The following is an 18,222-nucleotide window of genomic DNA, read 5'->3' as shown; positions in this document are numbered from 1 at the left end:
CTACTCTATCTGAAATGTGCAAAGTCCTCTGTCTGCCGTGATGGTTCGTGAAGAGCAGTGCTGCTTCTCACGCCGGCCATTTGCTTCCCCGTTCGAAAGAGAAAGAAAGACCGTGCTATTCATAGCCCGGCCTAGATTGTTGACTATATGTGATCGCGTTATCGATAACCCCATCCTCGAACGAGCTAATTACATTCTATGACTATCTGCTTATCCCAGTCTCTTTGCCAATCCTCATTTATATTCAGCTAGCCAGCCAACGCCATGGCGGTCATGCAGTGGAAAAAGAAAGTGGAATGCAGTTACCTGCCTGCGTATACGTCCAAATTCTCATCACCATAACTCATAATGTAACTCATCGTCCAATGCAGATCTTTGGACTGGTCGACTTCGGCTCTGCATCATCTTCTCCCTGAATAAGTTGAATTCCCGAACCGAGTTCAATCGGCTGTCGTAGTTCCCTGCCACCGGTGGATCGCCCTCATCGCTATCCACCCCGTCATTCCAGGTATGCAGTGTGCACGTACCAGTGGACAATCCCCAACCATTCCAGGACGTTGCTACAACCTCAGATTAGCTCAATCTCATCCACTCAACCGCGATAACTTACCTGCCAAGACAGGGGAGTTCGGGTGCCAGCTGGCATCCCGAACGCATGTCTTCCACATCACATCGCTGCGACTGCTACGGATTTCATACGCAGCGGTGAAAATATCCGGATCGCGCGGCCGCGAGTTGACCGTCGCTTGCCCTACATCAATCGTGCCTGCAAGTGTGGCATCCAGATTATATACATATACCTTACCGTCTTCGCTGCCCGTATACACATATCTCGAGTTGGTGCTGCCCGGAGGGGAGAAGTGGCAGCGGATGAGAGTTTTGAGCACACGGTGGCCCCGGAACGTTACTACCGAACAGTCATGGGGATGAGGTTCGTAATAGTCGTCGGGATACGGTTCAAATCGATAGTCGAAACCGGTCGTGTATCGGTTAACATCAATGGTGTCGAACTTGGCTGTCGTCATCATCTTTCTTAAATCCCACAGCTTCATCGATTGGTCTTTGCCGTTGGATAGTACGTATCGCCCGTCGCCCTTGCTGTCAACATAAGTTAACCCTTCTGTATGACCCATGAACACACCGGCCTCGCGCCCGTCGCCCATCGAGCGTCGGTCCCACACGCGCAGCGTGGTATCGTCCGAGCCCGAATAAAGAATATGGGGAGATGACTTGTCGCCGAAGCAGACAGCGTTCACGTCATCTTCGTGGTTCTGCAGCCGCAGGACAGACTGGCGCGTTTCCAAATCGTAAACAATAACCGATTGATCGGATGTACCAGCCACGATTTCCCGACCGTCGCCCGAAAATCGAATCGACCAGATCTATACCAGTCAGTTAACATGAGACGGCCCGCTTTGAACCGGTCAGTGCATACCCCGAAATGAGAATTGCCATACAGGCCACGCCCGCCTCGCCTTCCTGAAAGCGACGACAAATCCAATATAGCCGGATCCGAGGAATCCGCTGGATCGGTAGGCGCAAGACAGACCAGATTCCGAATCGAACTGTACGCCAGGAACTTATTGTCCGGACTCAGACTGGCGTCGGTGATAGTCCACTGCCCAAACGGGTAGTCCACGGTTTTGTAATACTTCCACTCGAACGGATTGGACGTATCGTACATCCTGACCTTGAAGTCCTGAGCGCAGCAGAAGAAGAAATTCCCATCGTCTGAGAACTGTCCAGAGTAGCACCGCGAGTCGAAATGAACGATCTTATCCGCCACCGATCCCGGAATAAGTCCCTACAACAGTCAGCCAGAGCCAAACGTATTCCCCAGCTGAACGAATCCCACCTGAGTTATCGACTGCATATCCCGCCTCTGCGGCCCCGACACATCCACCCCCAGTTCTCGCCACATGATCTTCGTCGCCAGGGCCTGTTTGCGCCTCTTCAATTTGTCCACATAGTGAGGGTTGGATCCAAAATCACCAGAACCCATGAGCTGCGCTCCCTCTTCGCTTGGTACCTTGGGAAACTGCTGACCTCCCGATCGTCGTGCTCGTCGCCGGTATCCGAAGAATCCGAACTCGTAATCTTCTTCCTCGTCGTCCTCTACCACGTTGGCATCATGTAATCCGTTATAATGTAAAATATGGCGTAGACCATTCGAAGCCAAAAGGTTCAGTAATCGAGCTGCGGAAACTGCTACAATGAGTGTCCAAAGCCTAAGCAACAGCAACAGCAGCAGTAAGCAACAAAAAAGAATGCGGGAACACTACCTCTATTGTGCCTTCCCTCGTGACGCTCCTCACCCTGCTGCTCATGATCTGACTCATCCATGGCGAATTCAATATGTATATTACCTAGATGCAATTCCGGGTCTTGAAAAAGGTGTAAGTTCTCAGAATAAAAGACACTAGCAAAAGAAGAAGTAAATCCAACGCATGCAAGCCAATGTGCCAGTTGTAAAGGAGGGGGGAGTGGGAAATCCTACCGAAGCGATGATCATCAGCATCATCAATGTCTTCCTCGTCTTCATACAATTCCGCATCTAGCTCTGCTTCTTCTTCTGCCTCTATTTCATCCGGCTCATAGTCCATATCATCCTCGTCCTCGTCCTCTTCCAACCATTCCCTAGCGGGATGCCATACAGTTCCAGAATCTCGGGACGGAGGAGACCCCGGTTGGGCGGGGGGCGAGCCAGACGGCGGCGGAGGAGGACGACTAGTACTCATGATCGGCCGAAAACGTGAGGGGGGGTGGGAGTAGTAGTCGGTGAATGGGCGACTGGGATCATATCATAGCAGGCACTAGTCGGTTAGGGTCTGTCACCCGACTTCCAATAGCAAGGGAGAGCAATTAGTGATAAAGGACAAGGGGAGGTGTCCGGGCTGCGTCTTCAATTGGCCGGCAATCACTGGCTCCGAAATAGTTGGAGTCGTTGCTGGCACCGCTTATCGATACCGGTCGGTTATGTCATCTCGGAGTGCGCGGGCTTGTTAACTCCTATCCCCGATGCCGGGTGCGGAGGATGACAATGGATGTCATTATTCATATTAGCGAGTCATGAAGCTCGTGTCACATATTTACATACACATGTATGGGATATCAACATCAAGTCATGCGGTCGTAAAATTCGTGAATAAAGGGAATATTAAGTGTACATGCAAAAATAGTCAACCGAAATAGCCTCTGCAGAGGCAATAGAGTCACTCAGTCAGGCTCTCCTCTCCCAGCCACGATCCCCTTGTGAAGAGATTCGAAATATGCGCGGATAGGGGCTTGAAGTATTCCATCTCTTCTTCTGTTGCAGACATGACGCCGGTGATCAAGCTGGAGAATGCGTCCGCTACCACCTCTGTGCCTCGGCTGAACATCACTTCGATAGATGGAGCCGCATGGATACCTGGTTCAATTACCTGGAGCTCAGTGCCTACCTTGCTAGGCTCGGAAACTTCTGCGGAAGTGTCTGTGGATGAATTCATCGATGGCTTCCTCTTCATAACAGTGGCACGCAGTATGAGAACCCCGGAGATCACTTGTAGCTTCGTTCGCAGCAGTGAATGCTTTCTCCGCGGAATTCGTCTAGCTGTGGATTGGTAACAAATCCTTTCCCATGGAAAGGGTAGGTAGCGCCGACTAATAGCGGACTCGGTTCGTTCCCAGGAAATGCCCTTTCCACCGATACCTAGACCGATGTTTAGCAGACTCTTCCATTGAAGGAGAATGGGGCAAGCACCCACAGTACGACAATGACACTGATTTTAGTAGGGCGGCCTCGCAGACGAGCCAAGAGACAAGCATCTGGTCGAAGAACTCTTGCACTGCACTCAGGACACAGAATGAGAGGATTTCGTACGACTGATATGTCGACTCCGCAACAGACAATATATCGAGTGTTTGTTTCAACTCCTCGGTCATCATTAGCTTACCGCTTCCATATCCATCGGCAGCTTCAATTCCTTCTCGTGGTACTTTGGTGACCAGAGAAGGTAGCGCTTGGCAATATGAAGTGTCCAGACTTATCGGGGAGCAAGTCACTTCAAAGCCAAAAGGCGAATCCCGACTAAGAGAACCAGGGCTGCCAGAATGTACTTCCCCATCATTGGAAGCTCCCAAGCCAAGGTTATGGCCACCCGATGATTTTCGAGCTCCAAGATGACAACCTTCTTCAGGTTTTGTATGCCGATCATAATCACCGAGAGACGGAGACTCCAGAGGGTGCTCAGTTGGCGACAGGGAACAATGATCAGCCCGGAGTGGGTGCGCAAGAACACCTACATCACCTTCATCAGTTACCTGCCTGCAGCTTTGCGGTTCTCCGCTTCCTTTGAGGTCACCCTCAAAAGCATGGAGCTTGCAGCTACTGTCTGTGCACAAGTGGCACTGGAAGGAAGTTCCCTTTAGACGACGACACTTATCGCAATCGTCGAAAGTGTGTCCACAGCCTTGACACCGCTTCTCGGAACTATCATCAGTCATAGGAGGGAAGCCCCGCTTGGGGGTTAGATCCGTGCTACTGGAAGGCCGTGATATACGGCGATAAGCTTTGTCGCCCGGGTTGCTTATCTCCGTTTCACCAGGTGTGGGTGGCGGGCAATCCTCGCCGTGGGAGACCGAGTCGCAGCTTTCAGCTCTCTCTGCCATCTGCATCAGTGCCAAATGCTGGCTTGTGATATTAGATGGGGCAGGAACTTCCACCGTGTGTGGTACGTCGCTGGAGCAGCAAGACGATGATGGAGCTATATCTGAGACAGCATCAGCTTCTCCGGAGGAGTAGCCTGAGGTAGACTCTTCGTCATCTCGGTTTGTAGCGCCCCTGTAGCCAGAGAAACTGTTACCATAATGGCCATTATTCTGACCGCCACCAGTCGAAGGAAAACCCCCATTGTTGCCAGGGTAGAACTGGTGTGGACCAAATTGACCGAAACCACCTCCAGGGAAGAAATTCCCACCGAAGCCAGGTCCGTTATTGCCCCCTCCTCCGCGATCATCGCTGCCCCGTCTACTCTGGCTTGCGCTTGAATTGGTCGAACCGACTTTCCTGACACGACAATGGTTGGCAACGCACTTGAAGTACTCCGCCCAGCAATTTACAGGCTGTAAACATAGCCCACATTGGCGTGGTGGGGTCTGTCTAATTCTCCTTCGATTTGCCTGCTCCCGAGACGCTCTAAAAAATTTATGCTGGATCCTCATGTGGTGATAAACCTTATCCCGCCTGTGTGCTGACCAGCGGCAATTTGGATAATTCAGGCACAGGTAGCGAAATTCAGAGTGATGTTGGTCCGAGACGTGACGCCTGAAGTTACCTCGATCCGTATAAGATTTGCGCTTTCCATTGGGGCAGAGTTTGCAGACGTAGTTGTATCCATTGTGCGGGCTGCCAGGCGAGTCAGACGAACCGGGCGAATGAGATGGATACTCTATGATATCAATCTGGTGCTGAATCATCCTGATAAGTCTGTTGTGGCTGGCATTGAGCAGGTCTTTCATCTCATAAAGATGAGCTGCATCTTGCTGTGACAGTTTCGTTTCAACTGCAGTCACAAGTTGTGACAGAATAGAATCAAGATGATTGGCATGCATGCCATCCTGCGCTTGAGAGATAGTAGGGACTACCAGGGACAATGAGTCATTGTCACCCACAGGTAGTCCCTGTATGCCATTGTTTGCCATATGCCCACCCACCATATCGTTCATCAATCCGTCCGTGAGAAAGCTCATGTCTAGATGCAGCCCATCAATTGGACTGATACTTCTCGAAGTCGATACTGGCGAGTGCGGAGAGGATGAAGCATAGTGCTATATGCCAGAATGTTAGACACTAAAGCCACGAAGCGCAATGTATTCGATTATTGACTGACCGATGAGGTAGCATAGGGGTAACCACCGGGCATTAGATGGTTCCCTTGGGGTGATTGAGGGGGGAAAATGGGCCAATTGCCCTGAAAGAAAGGATTTCTGCCGTTTCCCGTGTCATCTCCCATCGATGGAGGCTATTGAATCCTGTCGGATTGAAAGGAAGATCAATGCAAGTCAGGGTGGGGTGGGTTGAGGATTGAAGGAAGCAAACACAGATGACAAGATGAGGTCCAGTAAGTGTAAGAAGAAATCCTCCGCTGTTTCGCTGACAGGCACACAAAAATTAAAGAGAGCAGTCTTAACAAAGGAGAAAATGAATTTTCTTTTGAAAGGAAGCTCTAGGACTTGTAGGAAATCTTGGTTTTGCGATGAGTAGAATCCAGCAACAGAAAAAAGAGTAGCTCGGGGGGGGGTGATATTTCCGCTCTTATATGGTAGTAGTGTAGGAGGACTAGGAGGGAGTCATCCATCAATACACTGGGGCAAATGGGCACCCCCTGTATTGACCGATACCAGTTTAGCAGAGCAGGTATTGTTACCTCTGAGGACTCGAGTGTTTTAGTGACGTCTGCGCGGTACTAGTCTGGGCGATGTTTGCGTGTGATTTTCTGGCAGCCTTGCCGGCCATCATCCCCAGGCACTCTGGCTGGCCGGAACGTCATCGACAACCAACAGTCCGCAAACGATCATGGAGGAGCTTGCTGCCTAAAGTTCTGGACTGAAGAATCGTGAGTAAATGCAATTTACTGGAAAGAGGAACTTCCATTTGCGAATTGAGAGCTCAGTCGAGATTTCTCTCACTTTTGCAACTGCGATGGATGTTACTACTGATGCCGACTTCGAATCACACTGCACTGCCATTCGTCGCTCTCTAATCAGCTGCTACTTATCTACGGAGTACTACTACTTACTTCTGGAAGGATCGCCGCTAGCAAGTTCGACATGGCTGGGGAGCTTCATACTGCTACGCAAGCTGTTACGGTAGCTACCCAAGAGATCTCGCACATCTATGCTTGCTGTCATCAATCAATAGCAAATGTGAATCCTACTTCAGTACACTATATCCGAAAACATACCGTACAAGCCGTCTACCAACAGGAACAATATTCCGACTAGGCTGGAAAGAGTAGCCTTACGGAGTCTACCGACTCCAAACGAGGATCGTGATCGAGAATAGCCAAATCATCCCCGTGCCCAACGACAGAACAAGATGATCGATTCACAAAGTGAGGCGACAACGGCTCTGATATGGATATATTCTCTGAATGAATAATCTCGGGGAGCGCCGATTCCCAGAGCATGACTTTGGTGGATAGCGAATTATGGATTAGCTGGGGTCGGATTATGTGTGGCTAAAGAGGAGTGGGTGAACGGCCAGATAGAACTGAAAGGTAAGTAGGGTCTAGACTAGACAACGGGGGTTTCAGGACCCCAAGATCGGGGACTGTTCACAAGCAGCTGCGCCACAGGGGAAACTCAGTAAATTCACTTTCACCCTCCATCCACTGCTTACCCCGCTTCCTTTCCGACAAGGCTAGCGCGGTGTCCGCTCTGAATGGCACTTGAACAATTCAAGACAATAGCCACAAGGTTTGATGGCAGAAATCCAGAACGCGCCAAAACTGCGTGAATTATTTGACTTGCCTCATTCTGTTGTGAGGCCCTCACTGGACAGATGTTGAAGGGCCTCTTCCCCTGCCCCGAGTTAAGCCGATGCACAGCAATTTCCGCAGTAAGACTCGAGATGACGGCCAAGGAGCAGTGCTGCTTTCTTCCGTGGCTTAGTTAGTAAGGGATTAGTTAAGTAACGTCACACACTACTTACTCTCCCAAACACCGCCTTCTGCAGAATCAGAGGTATCTGCATCGGTCCGTCAAGCCCAAATTGACGTAGGAGCGATGCCAGTTGTGCATTGCCCGGGTTTCTCATGGTGGCTGTACCCAGACAGCTCATCTCGTTGCGATTTCTTGACAACCGAGGCACTACGACAAACGGTTTGTCCTGGACTTGAGCTCCAAGCTACTGGTAGTGTAGAGGTAGCAGCTTGCCTTCCAACATGTGCTCCGGACACTGTACCTGGCTATCGCCAATCACCATCTATCCAGTAGCACATACCGTTATATGCAAAGTCTAGAATTCGCCACTCGGAAGCCAGTGCTTAACGAATCAAGTCTATCACAATGCATGAATCGGCATACGACTTCCGCAAAGTTCACGGTACCTTCTCTGAGTCAGTTGTCTAGACTGGGAGGCAACTAAGCCACACCATCATTTTTTTGGAGGCTCTTTCTCATTACTCTGGAAAAATACCCAACACTTGATCGACTGCTTGGGTAGCTATTGAGTGCCCCCGACCGTCTCGCTCATCTCACGTAAGATGCCGACAGAAGACATATCGGAGGGAACATGCTAAGTTACCTCCGTTGCTTGAATCGACGGACATATCCGTTAAAGGACCATGGTCCGATGCATTCTTTGCCCTGGCCTTAAACTCTAACATCGAGTGAATGTCCCGTTACTTATGCAGGCAATGAGTTTCATAACAGTTGCCTGCCGCGCCCCGTCGTTCGTATGCTGTCACTACATGAAATCCGTTGGGGGTGAATAACGAACTGAATTACATAAAATAGAATAAAATAAAATGAGAAGAAAAAAAGGGAAAAAAGAAAACAAGAGAGGATGATTCCACACTTCCCACTGCATATACCACCCCCCTCCCCCGAAAACCCAATCATCATAATCATTTACTAATCTCCTACAGACCATTCCAGAACTGCATCCCCCTGTCTTACCCAGTGATACTTCCTATCTGCTAATACCAGATCGTACCAGTTATACAAACCACAAACTCTATTCACCACCTCTTTCAGGTATAATCTTTGCGATCTTTCCACGACAGAGTTTACGTCTCCGTACCCATTAAGTTCTGACGCTCCATACCAAGAAGTAGGGCATAACTTAGCACTCTCATCACTGCTCAGCCACCATCAAGTGAGGCATTCGTTGTCTGGGAGTTGTGAGAGGTGCAGTGCTGCAGTCCGTCTTGCACAGCCACAAACTATGAGGTCTTTGGCATCGAAGAGTGTATGACATTGTAGCGATGTTACAGTAATTTCTCACTGTCAAGGATACTGTAGCACTGAGCCCTGTCCCTGGCTGTTTTCTTGGCTGGGTGGGGAGCGATCTGCATCTTACTGGAAGTATATCATGTACACTGTGTTGTCTGGAAATACGGGGGCTTAGAGCCTCTTGATTGATCAATGTTTGGGAAAGACACCATCCTCGCTATGGAAAGGAGTTTATTTCAAGCGCTATTTTATTTGGAAATAGGGTCATAGTACTTACACCCCAGAAATATTATTGCAGAAGCGGCTACTGAGAAACGTCACAATAAGGAAAAAAACAGACCCATCCTCATTAGTCATGTAATTCATAAGCAAACATACGCCTTGCAACTCCTCCACGTGTCATGCATCTCCCACGTACCATGACTCCCTGCTTGAACGATGTAAAAGGATTAGAGAGCAACGTGATTAAAAATCATAAGCACGCAGTTGATATGTAGCTGATGACAAACTGATACGAAACTAGCCAAGGTATCAGGAAGCCTTCGTAGTATCCCTGATAGGTTTACCCATATACCACTGGGTAAATGTTTTGAAGGCACTGGGATTTCCGTGGCTGAAATCATACAGTTTGGTGGGGCGTATAATCAGCTCTTGACCCTGGAAGAAGGCTTCAATCACTCGAGCCTGTAAACCCATGAGCGAGAACACCAAGACCTGGAGTATGAGTCAGTACTTGCTGGCCAGTAATTAGATGACGTAGTATTTACCGGTGAGACCATCGAATGTATGTACTTTGCTCTCCAATACTGCTTCAACATGATGCGGAGAATTGGCATCAACTCGCCGAAGAGAATTGTGGAATCCGTGGCGACCATATTATTGTAAATGATCGCTTTAACATGTGGACAGGCAGGGTCTTTCGGCTCCGCGATACTGAAGCATCCGAACTCTGGTTGCTCATCCCGGTACAGGCCGATGTTCCCAAATGCTGAGTCCCCGATACTATATAGTATACGTTAGTGAGTATCCTCAATCCGGGAGTGGAATCCTTACCATTTTGGGACCCAAGGGCTTCTATACCCTTCACGTTTGGCTTTTAGGTTGTAGTAGCTGATGTAAGAGTCAAAGTGCATGTCCATCACGTATGCGCGATCATAAGGACGGGTGAAAGCAGGGTCTGTTTCATCATCTACTCCGTTATAAGATCCATGAAGGTCATCGTCATTGGGTTCTGGAAATGAGTGGTCCGAATAAGGCGCAAAATAGATCGGCTTATCTGATGACATCTCGTCTAGCACCATAGAATCGACATTGATATTGATGTTCTCTAGTTGCTGCAGGTCGAACTCATCAACTGCTAGGCTCTTGATATCCAGCGCCAAGTCCCTCAAAGCCACCCGCACCTGGCGACGGGCTGGAGATTCTGCAACGCGTGTCATAGTGGTGGAGAATCAAAAGGATTTTTTGATTTGTGAGGCCGATTAGTTGCTCTACATAGAAAACGATGTGTGGATGAGTGATGAAAAAGGGGATTCTGTGCTCTCTTATGTTGTTCCTTGTCTTCATGGACGTCGCAATGAAGGTGTTTCCCCTTTGGGTACAGCAACATTGGTTGCCGAGTAACCACCAATCAGCGCTCTCAGATTCACAGCATCTACTAGTAGTAGTAACCTACTCACTTACACATACGCAGTCAGTGCTGTTCAAGCTTCACATATCCAATTCAATCTACTTCTGTGTCTTCAATGCTAACTATTTACTTGATGAATGTGACTTCATTGAAGGATGTGTGTTTTACTTCACTCTATTGGCCATGTCCGCCATTCAATTCGAGTACTAGCTAGCAGTACTTATTTGATACCAGCTGATGCCGCAAGAAGATGGAACGTCTCTTGCATTGCTACACTTACCCTTATTGTTTTAGACCAGTCACCTGTACTTGGTTTGTCCTGCTTGTCCTTCTTACCTACAAAATCATATTGTCAACACTCACTGTGATCGAGCCCCAATAGCGTCGACCAGCGAGAACTACTCGCAGCCAGCATACGCGCATTGGTAGTCATGCTAACAATTCCTCATTGGATATACTGATGCCTGGTCCCTCTCTGTGACTCAAAAAGGAGATTGGAAGCACTACCGGAGTGTCATTTCTAAATCTGAAATAGAAGTGTACAACAAGAACGAACATAGTCACCGCAAGCCCCTCTCCTACGTCTCCGATTTGAGACTTTTCTATACGGATCACACCTTGTCTGTTCCCTCCAAGGTTGGATAGACTTATATTCGTACTCGCTCGAAACTCTCATTGGCTGCACTCATGAAAGCATATCACGATGCCTGATTTACCACACAAGTTACCTAAAAATGCGCAAGAATGGGAGGATGCCATGGATGAAATGGAGCTCACAGGCAAGACTGTACACGATGCAGAGCTAGCCTCAGCCTCGAGAATTGCATACAAGCAGTTTCTTCTGCTTCGTGTACTGTGGGTAGGGCACCACGCAACAGATCTGCCAAAAATGCTGCCTGGCTTCAATGGATGGATCGCTAAGGCGGAGAAGTTGTTGAAAGGTTACAAATCATGGGATACATACTGTCAGAGTTTCACGCGCCCAGATGCTGGAGAAGGGAACTTCTCAATTGCCCGATACTACCAGCTTGAGGTTACAAACACCAAGGATGATACTGATCCACTGTCACTTGCAACTCCTATTGCACACCGGACACGCTCCCGTTTACTGAATCGAGAGCTTGCCAAAGACTACTTGGAAACACCTTCAAAATCAACTAACATCTCCACAGTATTGAACATTGAGGAGCTTCGTATCCACGATCCGCTTGATGATTCAGAAACACTGGTTCCAGAGACCCCGATCTCAGAGATTCCAGAGACTCCAAGCCCCTTCCAGGAAGTCACACCCGACTCCCAGGAACCGGACAATGTGCTATACCCTCCGACAAAAGATGAGCAGATAGTGAACTGTGCTTTAGTTATCTTCTTAAATGCGCTGACCATACCCTTCAAGCTCGCCAACAACTGGACTTTGCACAGAAAGGCTTTCAAGGCTAATTTTGATAATGCTAGTTTTGAGGCAAGAACTGATGGATATCTGGATGGCCTTCACGGAGAAGCCCAGGCCATTATCGAAGTGAAGCCTGTCAGACGATCCATGAAATCAGTTCCTATCCAAATGCAAGAGAGCGCTCAAATGGTAGCTTGGATAAAGAATGATTGTGAGAAGCTGCCAAATCCAATAGATATGAGGTATGACGCTCTTCATCCCTCAGCAAGATCTATGTTCCGTCTCTAAAACAACAAAGATGCTGACCGGAGAAACAGACACTTTCTTGTCGCCCAGGATCGACACGAAATCTACCTCATAGTTGCTCAGTACCATGCTGACTACGTTAAGTACTTGACAGATAGTAAGCATAGCAGCCAGCGCCCATCTTTCATGACTATGCATATGTTCGGTCCTTGGAATACGCTGGAGTTATCACATATGAAAAACCTCGGACCTATTTTGCTTGCGATTACACTTCGTGCGGATGCTGAGCTCAGAAAAATCAGATCAGGCTGAAAAAGATTCTTTGTGCAGAGATGGTACCTAATTTGCCTAGTCATGTTTCTAAAAGTGGCCTCTGTCAAACTACGAGTGCTACTTGTAATACCAAGTGTAGTAATCTTAATGAATTCACGTACCTTGTCCTCTCTCACCACATTCATACTTTGTAGCGTTGTGTATTCCAACTTGCAGTAACTGAATACACTAGTATCTGTTTTGAACTTACGATATAAAGCAAATCACTGTCATGGTGTCAATCGTCTTAACTTGTTCCCTTCCCAAACCATGCGGTTCCAGATCCAAAAATGGTCATGATAACTATCAGGGTTGGTATATATATTAGTTATAGTACTCAGTACGACCATCGTCAAGTTGTTCTTGTTCCATGTGTTATCGGACATAGCTCTGGACATGATTCGTGCCAGATAGTACTACTGGATTTGTGACAAAGGACTATAATGTGTTGAGATACACCTAGTGTGTCCGGTCTGACCGGTCATGTGATCTCAAAGATTGTGGAGGTATGAGTATTCTACATTTACGGCAATCACTTGTTGAACAATGCTTAATCGGGATATTTAGAGATGATAGAGGAATGATCGTTGACCAAAGGATACAGTTTAGAGGTGGTACAAGTTTGATTCTTCTACATCGTCTTCATTGTAGAGTGTGTGGTATATACACAGGATCTCCCGCTCGCAGAAACCAGAAAGCGAGTTGCTTAGTGGGGGTGGTTCTTGTGGTGGCCTGTAAAATGGTAAGTTCTGCTGCTCAATATACCAGAAGAATATAGGGAACGTACGGAGGTGGAAGTAGTACTCCATGCTGTAGCCCAGGATCAGGATGGTACCGATGGCGTGGGCGAGGGCTATCGAGTTGCAAATGATCAGCATCTTTCGCACTGTAAAACTTGATTGCGAGAGTGTACTCACGAGCAGCGGAGGGGTTCTTTCCGAAGTAGCGAGCCTGGTAGCGGCCGATGATGCCGGTAGGCTTAACTTCAGGGGCAGCACCACGGGGGAGTCTGGCGTAGAAGTTCACGACACGGTCCATGCGGGCAGCATCCTTGGCAGCACCGATCGCCTTTTTGACAGTTAGTTGAGTTCAACAGGTATAACGCGCGTTTTGTTGAGTTCCCGAGGTAAAGCACGAAAGAGATTGCTCCGGGCGGTAACGTCTAGGCAGGGTCGGGGATGATGAAGGTAGGGGTTCTCACGTTGGGGGAAGCGATCTAAACGTCAATTAGCACTGAATTAAGACACATTCTTGTGGTTGTATCGGTTGTTTCTTACCTTGGGAGGGATCAAGGTCGAGAGACCGCGGCGGGCGATGTAGCTCATCTTGTAGGATCTGTGCGACCCCAAGTCAGAAAATTGTCGGATCAATGAAAAGAGAGACGCAAAATACAGAGCGTCACTCAGGGAATAACCAACTTACCTTCACGCTAGCAGGTGAACTAGGACAATGGATAATGACGGAGAGAAGGAAGAAGTGCCAACGAGAGAGCGGGTTGTCGGAAGAGCGGTTCGACGCAGGGAGGCTCATTCAACTCGCGCTAAACCGCTTTCGGACTCGTCTGAAGGCCGGCACTCGCCGCATACCTCAACTTGCAATTGCTCTACCGCAGCACCTTGCTCTCTCCACTCCTCCAAGCACAACCTCGCCATCATGTCGCTTGCCAGAGCAGGAAGATTCGCCTGCCTTCGCACGAGCAGGCTCGCCGCCCCCGTCAATGCGCGTTTTGTGTCCACAGGCACCGGTCGAGGCGACCCTTCCCGCACATCCAGCACTTCTGATGCCCCGACTGTTCCTCACACCGAGAGCACCTTGATCCGCAAGGAGAGCCCTTCTGAGGCTATGACCCGTCATCAGCCCGATTACGATGCCACCATTGATCACGGCACCTCGTACGAAATACCCCACCTCGCGCTACAATTGGAGTGGCTAAACTGACCAATCGAAATCAGTCAATTCTCCCCTGTGCCCAAGCGCGTCATGGATGGCAGTGAGCCTGGTGCCACTGTTGCTGCCGCTGTTCTGTCCGGCGCTCCCACTGACCTGCAGGCCCGTACTGTCCGGTATGAAGCTCCATAAATGATATTTGTCGCCCACCCGTATCAGTCGCGCTGATCAGTCATATACAGGATCTACCGTCAAGCGAAGCCCGCAACACAGTCCGGAACCTGGCACGGTCACCACTGGAGAATGGATTGGGATATTCTGCAGAGGGGTCATCGCTGGGAGAACCCCCTCATGGGCTGGCAATCCTCTGCTGATTGCATGCAGGGTACCCACCTGAACTTCAAGAGCAAGGAGGATGCCATTCTGTTCGCCCAGAAGCAGGGATACGAGTACTTCGTTCAGGAGCCGAATGAGCGTCGCTTCGTCCCCAAGGCCTACGCTAACAACTTCGTCCACGAACCGAAGAAGCTCAAGTACATCAAGACTAAATGATTTGGGTTTCTGGTGTGTCATGTACATAAGTGCAGGTCTTTGTTTGAGTTCTGGGTCGTGCTAGGTGATAAATTAACTTTCCTAAATGTTACGCTTTTTTCGCTATTGCAAACTTTTATTGACATGACCTGGTGGATCTCCTGATTGCCGGCGTGCACCATTGAGTTCATATATCGAGTATAGTGCCAAGCGACTTTTGAGAAACTCGAAAAGCATTCAGAAAAGGCTTGCGCTAGTTACCAGTGCATTCTAGAAAATAGCTCGCTTTGTGCCAAGTATCACAAGAGGCATTGGTAGCAAATGTCGATATCCATGTCCAGTCTTTGTTGGTCCTTTATCGAGGCAAGGGCATTGCAGTACGGAAAGTTGAGGCTCTATACTTTTAACATGCTGTGCCTTCTTTTCATGGCACTTCATTTTCAGAATTCCATTACACTAGCATAGCTAGTAATGGTCAAGGGACTAGTAGAATAAATGTCACTTTGGTATGCCACTCTTTACTCTACTTAGTACGAATGGTGTTAGCCCACTGAGGAGTGACCCTTTATATATACAGGCGAGCTACTAGTACTTCCTACAAGATGAATAACCGAGAGATTTGAACATTATAGAATGACCATCATCTACTACAATGTTAACAATATAACGCAGTCCCTCCATGATATGAATGATTCGATACTATGCCATGAACTGCTACGAGTAATGATTAGTAGTAGTTGGGTGGTTTTGATGTACTAGTCTAAGTGGCATCTTAAAAGGAAAAATGAGTACTGAATTTCTACATTAAGCAACACGCCTCACAACCCAAACCTCACACAGATAAGGCTAAATCCTCTGAAGGCACGAGGGAAGAACGGAAGTTCACCGGGTAGCAGATGAGTAGTACTACTACTATCCAGGCACGCAGCAAGTGGATCGTTCTTTTTTGGCTTTTCCGCAATGACTCGAATTAGCCTTCAGCGGTCTGGAGAAAAGAGGATGGAAATAACGGTCTGCTCGGAATTGTGCGATGAATATTTACATAAGGCAATGCCTTGTGACTGTCAACTAGACTATATATAATAAGATGTTTCCTCACACTCCCACTTTCTCAAAGAAGACAAGCCTCAAAAATATCGTTCGATGATCACCATCCCGGCAGGAACAGATCCGGCAAAAGAGACCGAGCATAGTACTCTGTAAGAGAGATTTACAAAGCAAAAGGCGCCCAGCCACGGCGGTTTGGAACCCCGCCGCCCCCACCTAAAATTTATTATCGGGACGTGATAAGATCGAAAATTTACCTATCGTCGTTCATGCCTGAAAGGTCCCTCCTCCTCTTCTCCCCTTCTTGCCCCTCGTTTTTTCTCGCTGGATCTCGTGAAATTGTGCAAACTAGAAACACTCCTTAATCAATAATTTTTTTTTCTTTTTTTTTATCATGTCTGCTGTCAACGAGAACAACCTGGAGGGGGTGAGTGAGACTGTCCTCACCCTCCGCAAGGTTATTGTCAACGAGTCCGAGCCCCTCGCGCGCCGCTTCCGGGCCCTCTTTTCCCTCAAGTACCTGGCCTGCCTGCAGCCTCCCTCTGAGGACACCCTTCCGGCTATTGAGGCCATTGCTGCTGCTTTCTCCTCCAAGTCGGCTTTGTTGAAGCATGAGCTTGCCTACTGTCTTGGTCAGACTCGTAACCCTGACGCTGTCGCGTACCTTCAGCAGGTTCTGAAGGATAAGGAGGAGGATGTTATGTGCCGTCATGAGGCCGCTGAGGCCCTCGGTGCTCTGGGTTATGAGGACAGTCTGGAGATTCTGAAGGCGCTGAAGGATGACCAGAACGAGCCCGAGGTCATTAGGGAGACTTGCGACATCGCTGTGGACCGTATCGTCTGGGAGAACTCCGAAGCCAGGAAGGCTGAGAAGTTGAAGCCTAGGTATGACCTTACTTTTCTTTGTCGCAGCCAAGTCATTCGGATTGCATGCTAATCAAGTGCTTCTATATCTTATAGTGACTTCACCTCCATCGACCCCGCCCCGCCAATGCCCCTTGATGCCGCAGAACCCTCTATTCCCGAGTTGGAGAAGACATTGTTGGACACCAAGCTCCCTCTCTTCCAAAGATACCGTGCCATGTTTGCCCTGCGCGACCTCGCCTCGCCTCCTGATCTGCCCACCGCCGTTCAGGCCGTCGATGCGCTCTCCAAGGGTCTCAAGGACCCCTCTGCGCTGTTCCGCCACGAAGTCGCATTCGTTTTCGGTCAACTTTGCCACCCCGCCTCCGTCCCTAGTCTCACCGAGTGTCTGAGCAACCAAGAAGAAGAAGGTATGGTGCGCCACGAAGCTGCCGAGGCCCTCGGTAGCTTGGGTGACGTTGATGGTGTCGAGGACACCCTGAAGAAGTTCCTGAACGACCCCGAGCAGGTTGTCCGGGACAGCATTATCGTGGCTCTTGATATGGCCGAGTTTGAGAAGAACGGAGAGATGGAGTATGCGCTGGTGCCGGACTCTGGTGCCCCTGCTGCCGTGTCTGCTTGATGAATTATGCGAACAAAAAGTCTACAATGCCGGTAAATAGTTGCTTTCATGACTCATAGATGTACAATTGAGAATTCCCCCAAAAAAAAACATAGACACCAGGTCTTTTGCCGTTTAGTTGTTTGTCGATTCCCTGTGTAATGGAAGATTAGTATAGGGTATGGGAAAGGGAAGGGCTGGTAGATTGCATACTTGTGACCACAAACACATGTGTAAAACACCGTACTACCTTCATCTGCACTACGCAGTTGTACGGTGGTGTAGTACATCTCTTTCCTTCCACACTTGATGCAAGTATGTTGAGTAAGGGCTTCGGTTCTTCTGTCTGACGCCGTCAAGGTCTGGACCGCAGATCTTTTCGCTCTCAAAGCAGACGGGAATGCGCTCGGCTTGGACTCGGAGACAATGGTCTGGGGAACGGTGTCTGAATAGCGAGGCGAAAGGGGACAAGGTCAGTGAATGCGACTTTGTAACTTAGAATACCAACAAGGCAAACCTACCTTTATTCCTAGCCCCGCAGACATCGCAGACAAGAATCTTAGTCGGATCACCAATTGAACCCTCCAATAGAGAGCCGCAGTCAGTGCAGAAGACGAGAGTTCCAATCGCAGACATATTGAAAGATATGGGTTTGCGACAAAAAATACCAGATCAACCGGACAATTGAAAACGAATAAATGATCCTTCACTTTTTTTTTTTTTCCTTTCCCGCCTTGAATTCTTTGGATGGCGGCGGAAAGAAAGGGCTCCAGC

At 48.8% G+C, this 18,222-nt stretch overlaps 8 protein-coding genes across 8 annotated transcripts; 3 read left to right on the top strand and 5 right to left on the bottom strand.

Annotated features, from left to right (window-relative positions):
• Positions 1 to 157: 157 nt before the first annotated feature.
• BO79DRAFT_207053 (WD40 repeat domain-containing protein) lies at positions 158 to 2,752 on the bottom strand. The gene is made up of 6 exons (XM_025682099.1): positions 2,498 to 2,752; positions 2,283 to 2,384; positions 1,856 to 2,205; positions 1,436 to 1,804; positions 611 to 1,382; positions 158 to 560 (listed from the first exon to the last, which is right to left on the bottom strand). Exons 2-6 carry the CDS (start codon positions 2,341 to 2,343, stop codon positions 334 to 336), a joined length of 1,779 nt encoding a protein of 592 aa, XP_025543407.1. The 5' UTR covers positions 2,344 to 2,384; positions 2,498 to 2,752; the 3' UTR covers positions 158 to 333.
• Positions 2,753 to 3,212: 460 nt separating this feature from the next.
• On the bottom strand, positions 3,213 to 5,730 carry BO79DRAFT_214012 (putative C2H2 zinc finger domain protein; the record flags this gene model as incomplete). Its single annotated transcript, XM_025683222.1, has 2 exons — positions 3,213 to 3,691; positions 3,747 to 5,730. 2 exons carry the CDS (start codon positions 5,728 to 5,730, stop codon positions 3,213 to 3,215), a joined length of 2,463 nt encoding a protein of 820 aa, XP_025543406.1.
• A 3,585-nt stretch (positions 5,731 to 9,315) lies between these two features.
• BO79DRAFT_274927 (uncharacterized protein) lies at positions 9,316 to 10,577 on the bottom strand. Its single transcript, XM_025687635.1, has 3 exons — positions 9,991 to 10,577; positions 9,705 to 9,939; positions 9,316 to 9,651 (listed from the first exon to the last, which is right to left on the bottom strand). Exons 1-3 carry the CDS (start codon positions 10,374 to 10,376, stop codon positions 9,469 to 9,471), a joined length of 804 nt encoding a protein of 267 aa, XP_025543405.1. The 5' UTR covers positions 10,377 to 10,577; the 3' UTR covers positions 9,316 to 9,468.
• Positions 10,578 to 11,270: 693 nt separating this feature from the next.
• Positions 11,271 to 12,518, top strand: BO79DRAFT_138815 (uncharacterized protein; the record flags this gene model as incomplete). The annotated part of the gene is made up of 2 exons (XM_025678172.1): positions 11,271 to 12,202; positions 12,278 to 12,518. 2 exons carry the CDS (start codon positions 11,271 to 11,273, stop codon positions 12,516 to 12,518), a joined length of 1,173 nt encoding a protein of 390 aa, XP_025543404.1.
• A 605-nt stretch (positions 12,519 to 13,123) lies between these two features.
• Positions 13,124 to 13,980, bottom strand: BO79DRAFT_235183 (F1F0 ATP synthase subunit f; the record flags this gene model as incomplete). The annotated part of the gene is made up of 5 exons (XM_025684455.1): positions 13,941 to 13,980; positions 13,796 to 13,853; positions 13,720 to 13,734; positions 13,436 to 13,586; positions 13,124 to 13,404 (listed from the first exon to the last, which is right to left on the bottom strand). Exons 2-5 carry the CDS (start codon positions 13,841 to 13,843, stop codon positions 13,124 to 13,126), a joined length of 495 nt encoding a protein of 164 aa, XP_025543403.1. The 5' UTR covers positions 13,844 to 13,853; positions 13,941 to 13,980.
• Positions 13,981 to 14,136: 156 nt separating this feature from the next.
• Positions 14,137 to 15,388, top strand: BO79DRAFT_242884 (ETC complex I subunit). Its single transcript, XM_025685240.1, has 3 exons — positions 14,137 to 14,410; positions 14,471 to 14,581; positions 14,648 to 15,388. The coding sequence occupies exons 1-3, from the start codon at positions 14,172 to 14,174 to the stop codon at positions 14,955 to 14,957; spliced, it is 660 nt and encodes a 219-aa protein (XP_025543402.1). The 5' UTR covers positions 14,137 to 14,171; the 3' UTR covers positions 14,958 to 15,388.
• Positions 15,389 to 16,256: 868 nt separating this feature from the next.
• BO79DRAFT_235181 (deoxyhypusine monooxygenase) lies at positions 16,257 to 17,566 on the top strand. Its single transcript, XM_025684454.1, has 2 exons — positions 16,257 to 16,868; positions 16,944 to 17,566. The coding sequence occupies exons 1-2, from the start codon at positions 16,378 to 16,380 to the stop codon at positions 17,467 to 17,469; spliced, it is 1,017 nt and encodes a 338-aa protein (XP_025543401.1). The 5' UTR covers positions 16,257 to 16,377; the 3' UTR covers positions 17,470 to 17,566.
• A 17-nt stretch (positions 17,567 to 17,583) lies between these two features.
• Positions 17,584 to 18,084, bottom strand: BO79DRAFT_251071 (DNA-directed RNA polymerase I core subunit RPA12; the record flags this gene model as incomplete). Its single annotated transcript, XM_025685848.1, has 3 exons — positions 17,584 to 17,602; positions 17,662 to 17,893; positions 17,970 to 18,084. 3 exons carry the CDS (start codon positions 18,082 to 18,084, stop codon positions 17,584 to 17,586), a joined length of 366 nt encoding a protein of 121 aa, XP_025543400.1.
• Between the last annotated feature and the right edge of the window lie 138 nt (positions 18,085 to 18,222).

Source organism: Aspergillus costaricaensis (assembly GCF_003184835.1).
Source record: "Aspergillus costaricaensis CBS 115574 unplaced genomic scaffold BO79scaffold_4, whole genome shotgun sequence".
Taxonomy (NCBI): domain Eukaryota; kingdom Fungi; phylum Ascomycota; class Eurotiomycetes; order Eurotiales; family Aspergillaceae; genus Aspergillus; species Aspergillus costaricensis.
This window is presented reverse-complemented; position numbering and strand designations above follow the sequence as displayed.

Coding starts and splice junctions, on each gene's coding strand:
- BO79DRAFT_207053 (XM_025682099.1), bottom strand. CDS start 2,343: ATGGATGAGTCAGATCATGAGCAGCAGGGTGAGGAGCGTCACGAGGGA. Junction 2,206..2,282: donor CGAGGGAAGGCACAATAGAG/GTAGTGTTCCCG, acceptor TCATTGTAGCAG/TTTCCGCAGCTCGATTACTG. Junction 561..610: donor GAACTCCCCTGTCTTGGCAG/GTAAGTTATCGC, acceptor CTGAGGTTGTAG/CAACGTCCTGGAATGGTTGG.
- BO79DRAFT_274927 (XM_025687635.1), bottom strand. CDS start 10,376: ATGACACGCGTTGCAGAATCTCCAGCCCGTCGCCAGGTGCGGGTGGCT. Junction 9,940..9,990: donor AGCCCTTGGGTCCCAAAATG/GTAAGGATTCCA, acceptor TATACTATATAG/TATCGGGGACTCAGCATTTG. Junction 9,652..9,704: donor TACATTCGATGGTCTCACCG/GTAAATACTACG, acceptor CTCATACTCCAG/GTCTTGGTGTTCTCGCTCAT.
- BO79DRAFT_242884 (XM_025685240.1), top strand. CDS start 14,172: ATGTCGCTTGCCAGAGCAGGAAGATTCGCCTGCCTTCGCACGAGCAGG. Junction 14,411..14,470: donor ACCATTGATCACGGCACCTC/GTACGAAATACC, acceptor AATCGAAATCAG/TCAATTCTCCCCTGTGCCCA. Junction 14,582..14,647: donor CTGCAGGCCCGTACTGTCCG/GTATGAAGCTCC, acceptor AGTCATATACAG/GATCTACCGTCAAGCGAAGC.
- BO79DRAFT_235181 (XM_025684454.1), top strand. CDS start 16,378: ATGTCTGCTGTCAACGAGAACAACCTGGAGGGGGTGAGTGAGACTGTC. Junction 16,869..16,943: donor GCTGAGAAGTTGAAGCCTAG/GTATGACCTTAC, acceptor TATATCTTATAG/TGACTTCACCTCCATCGACC.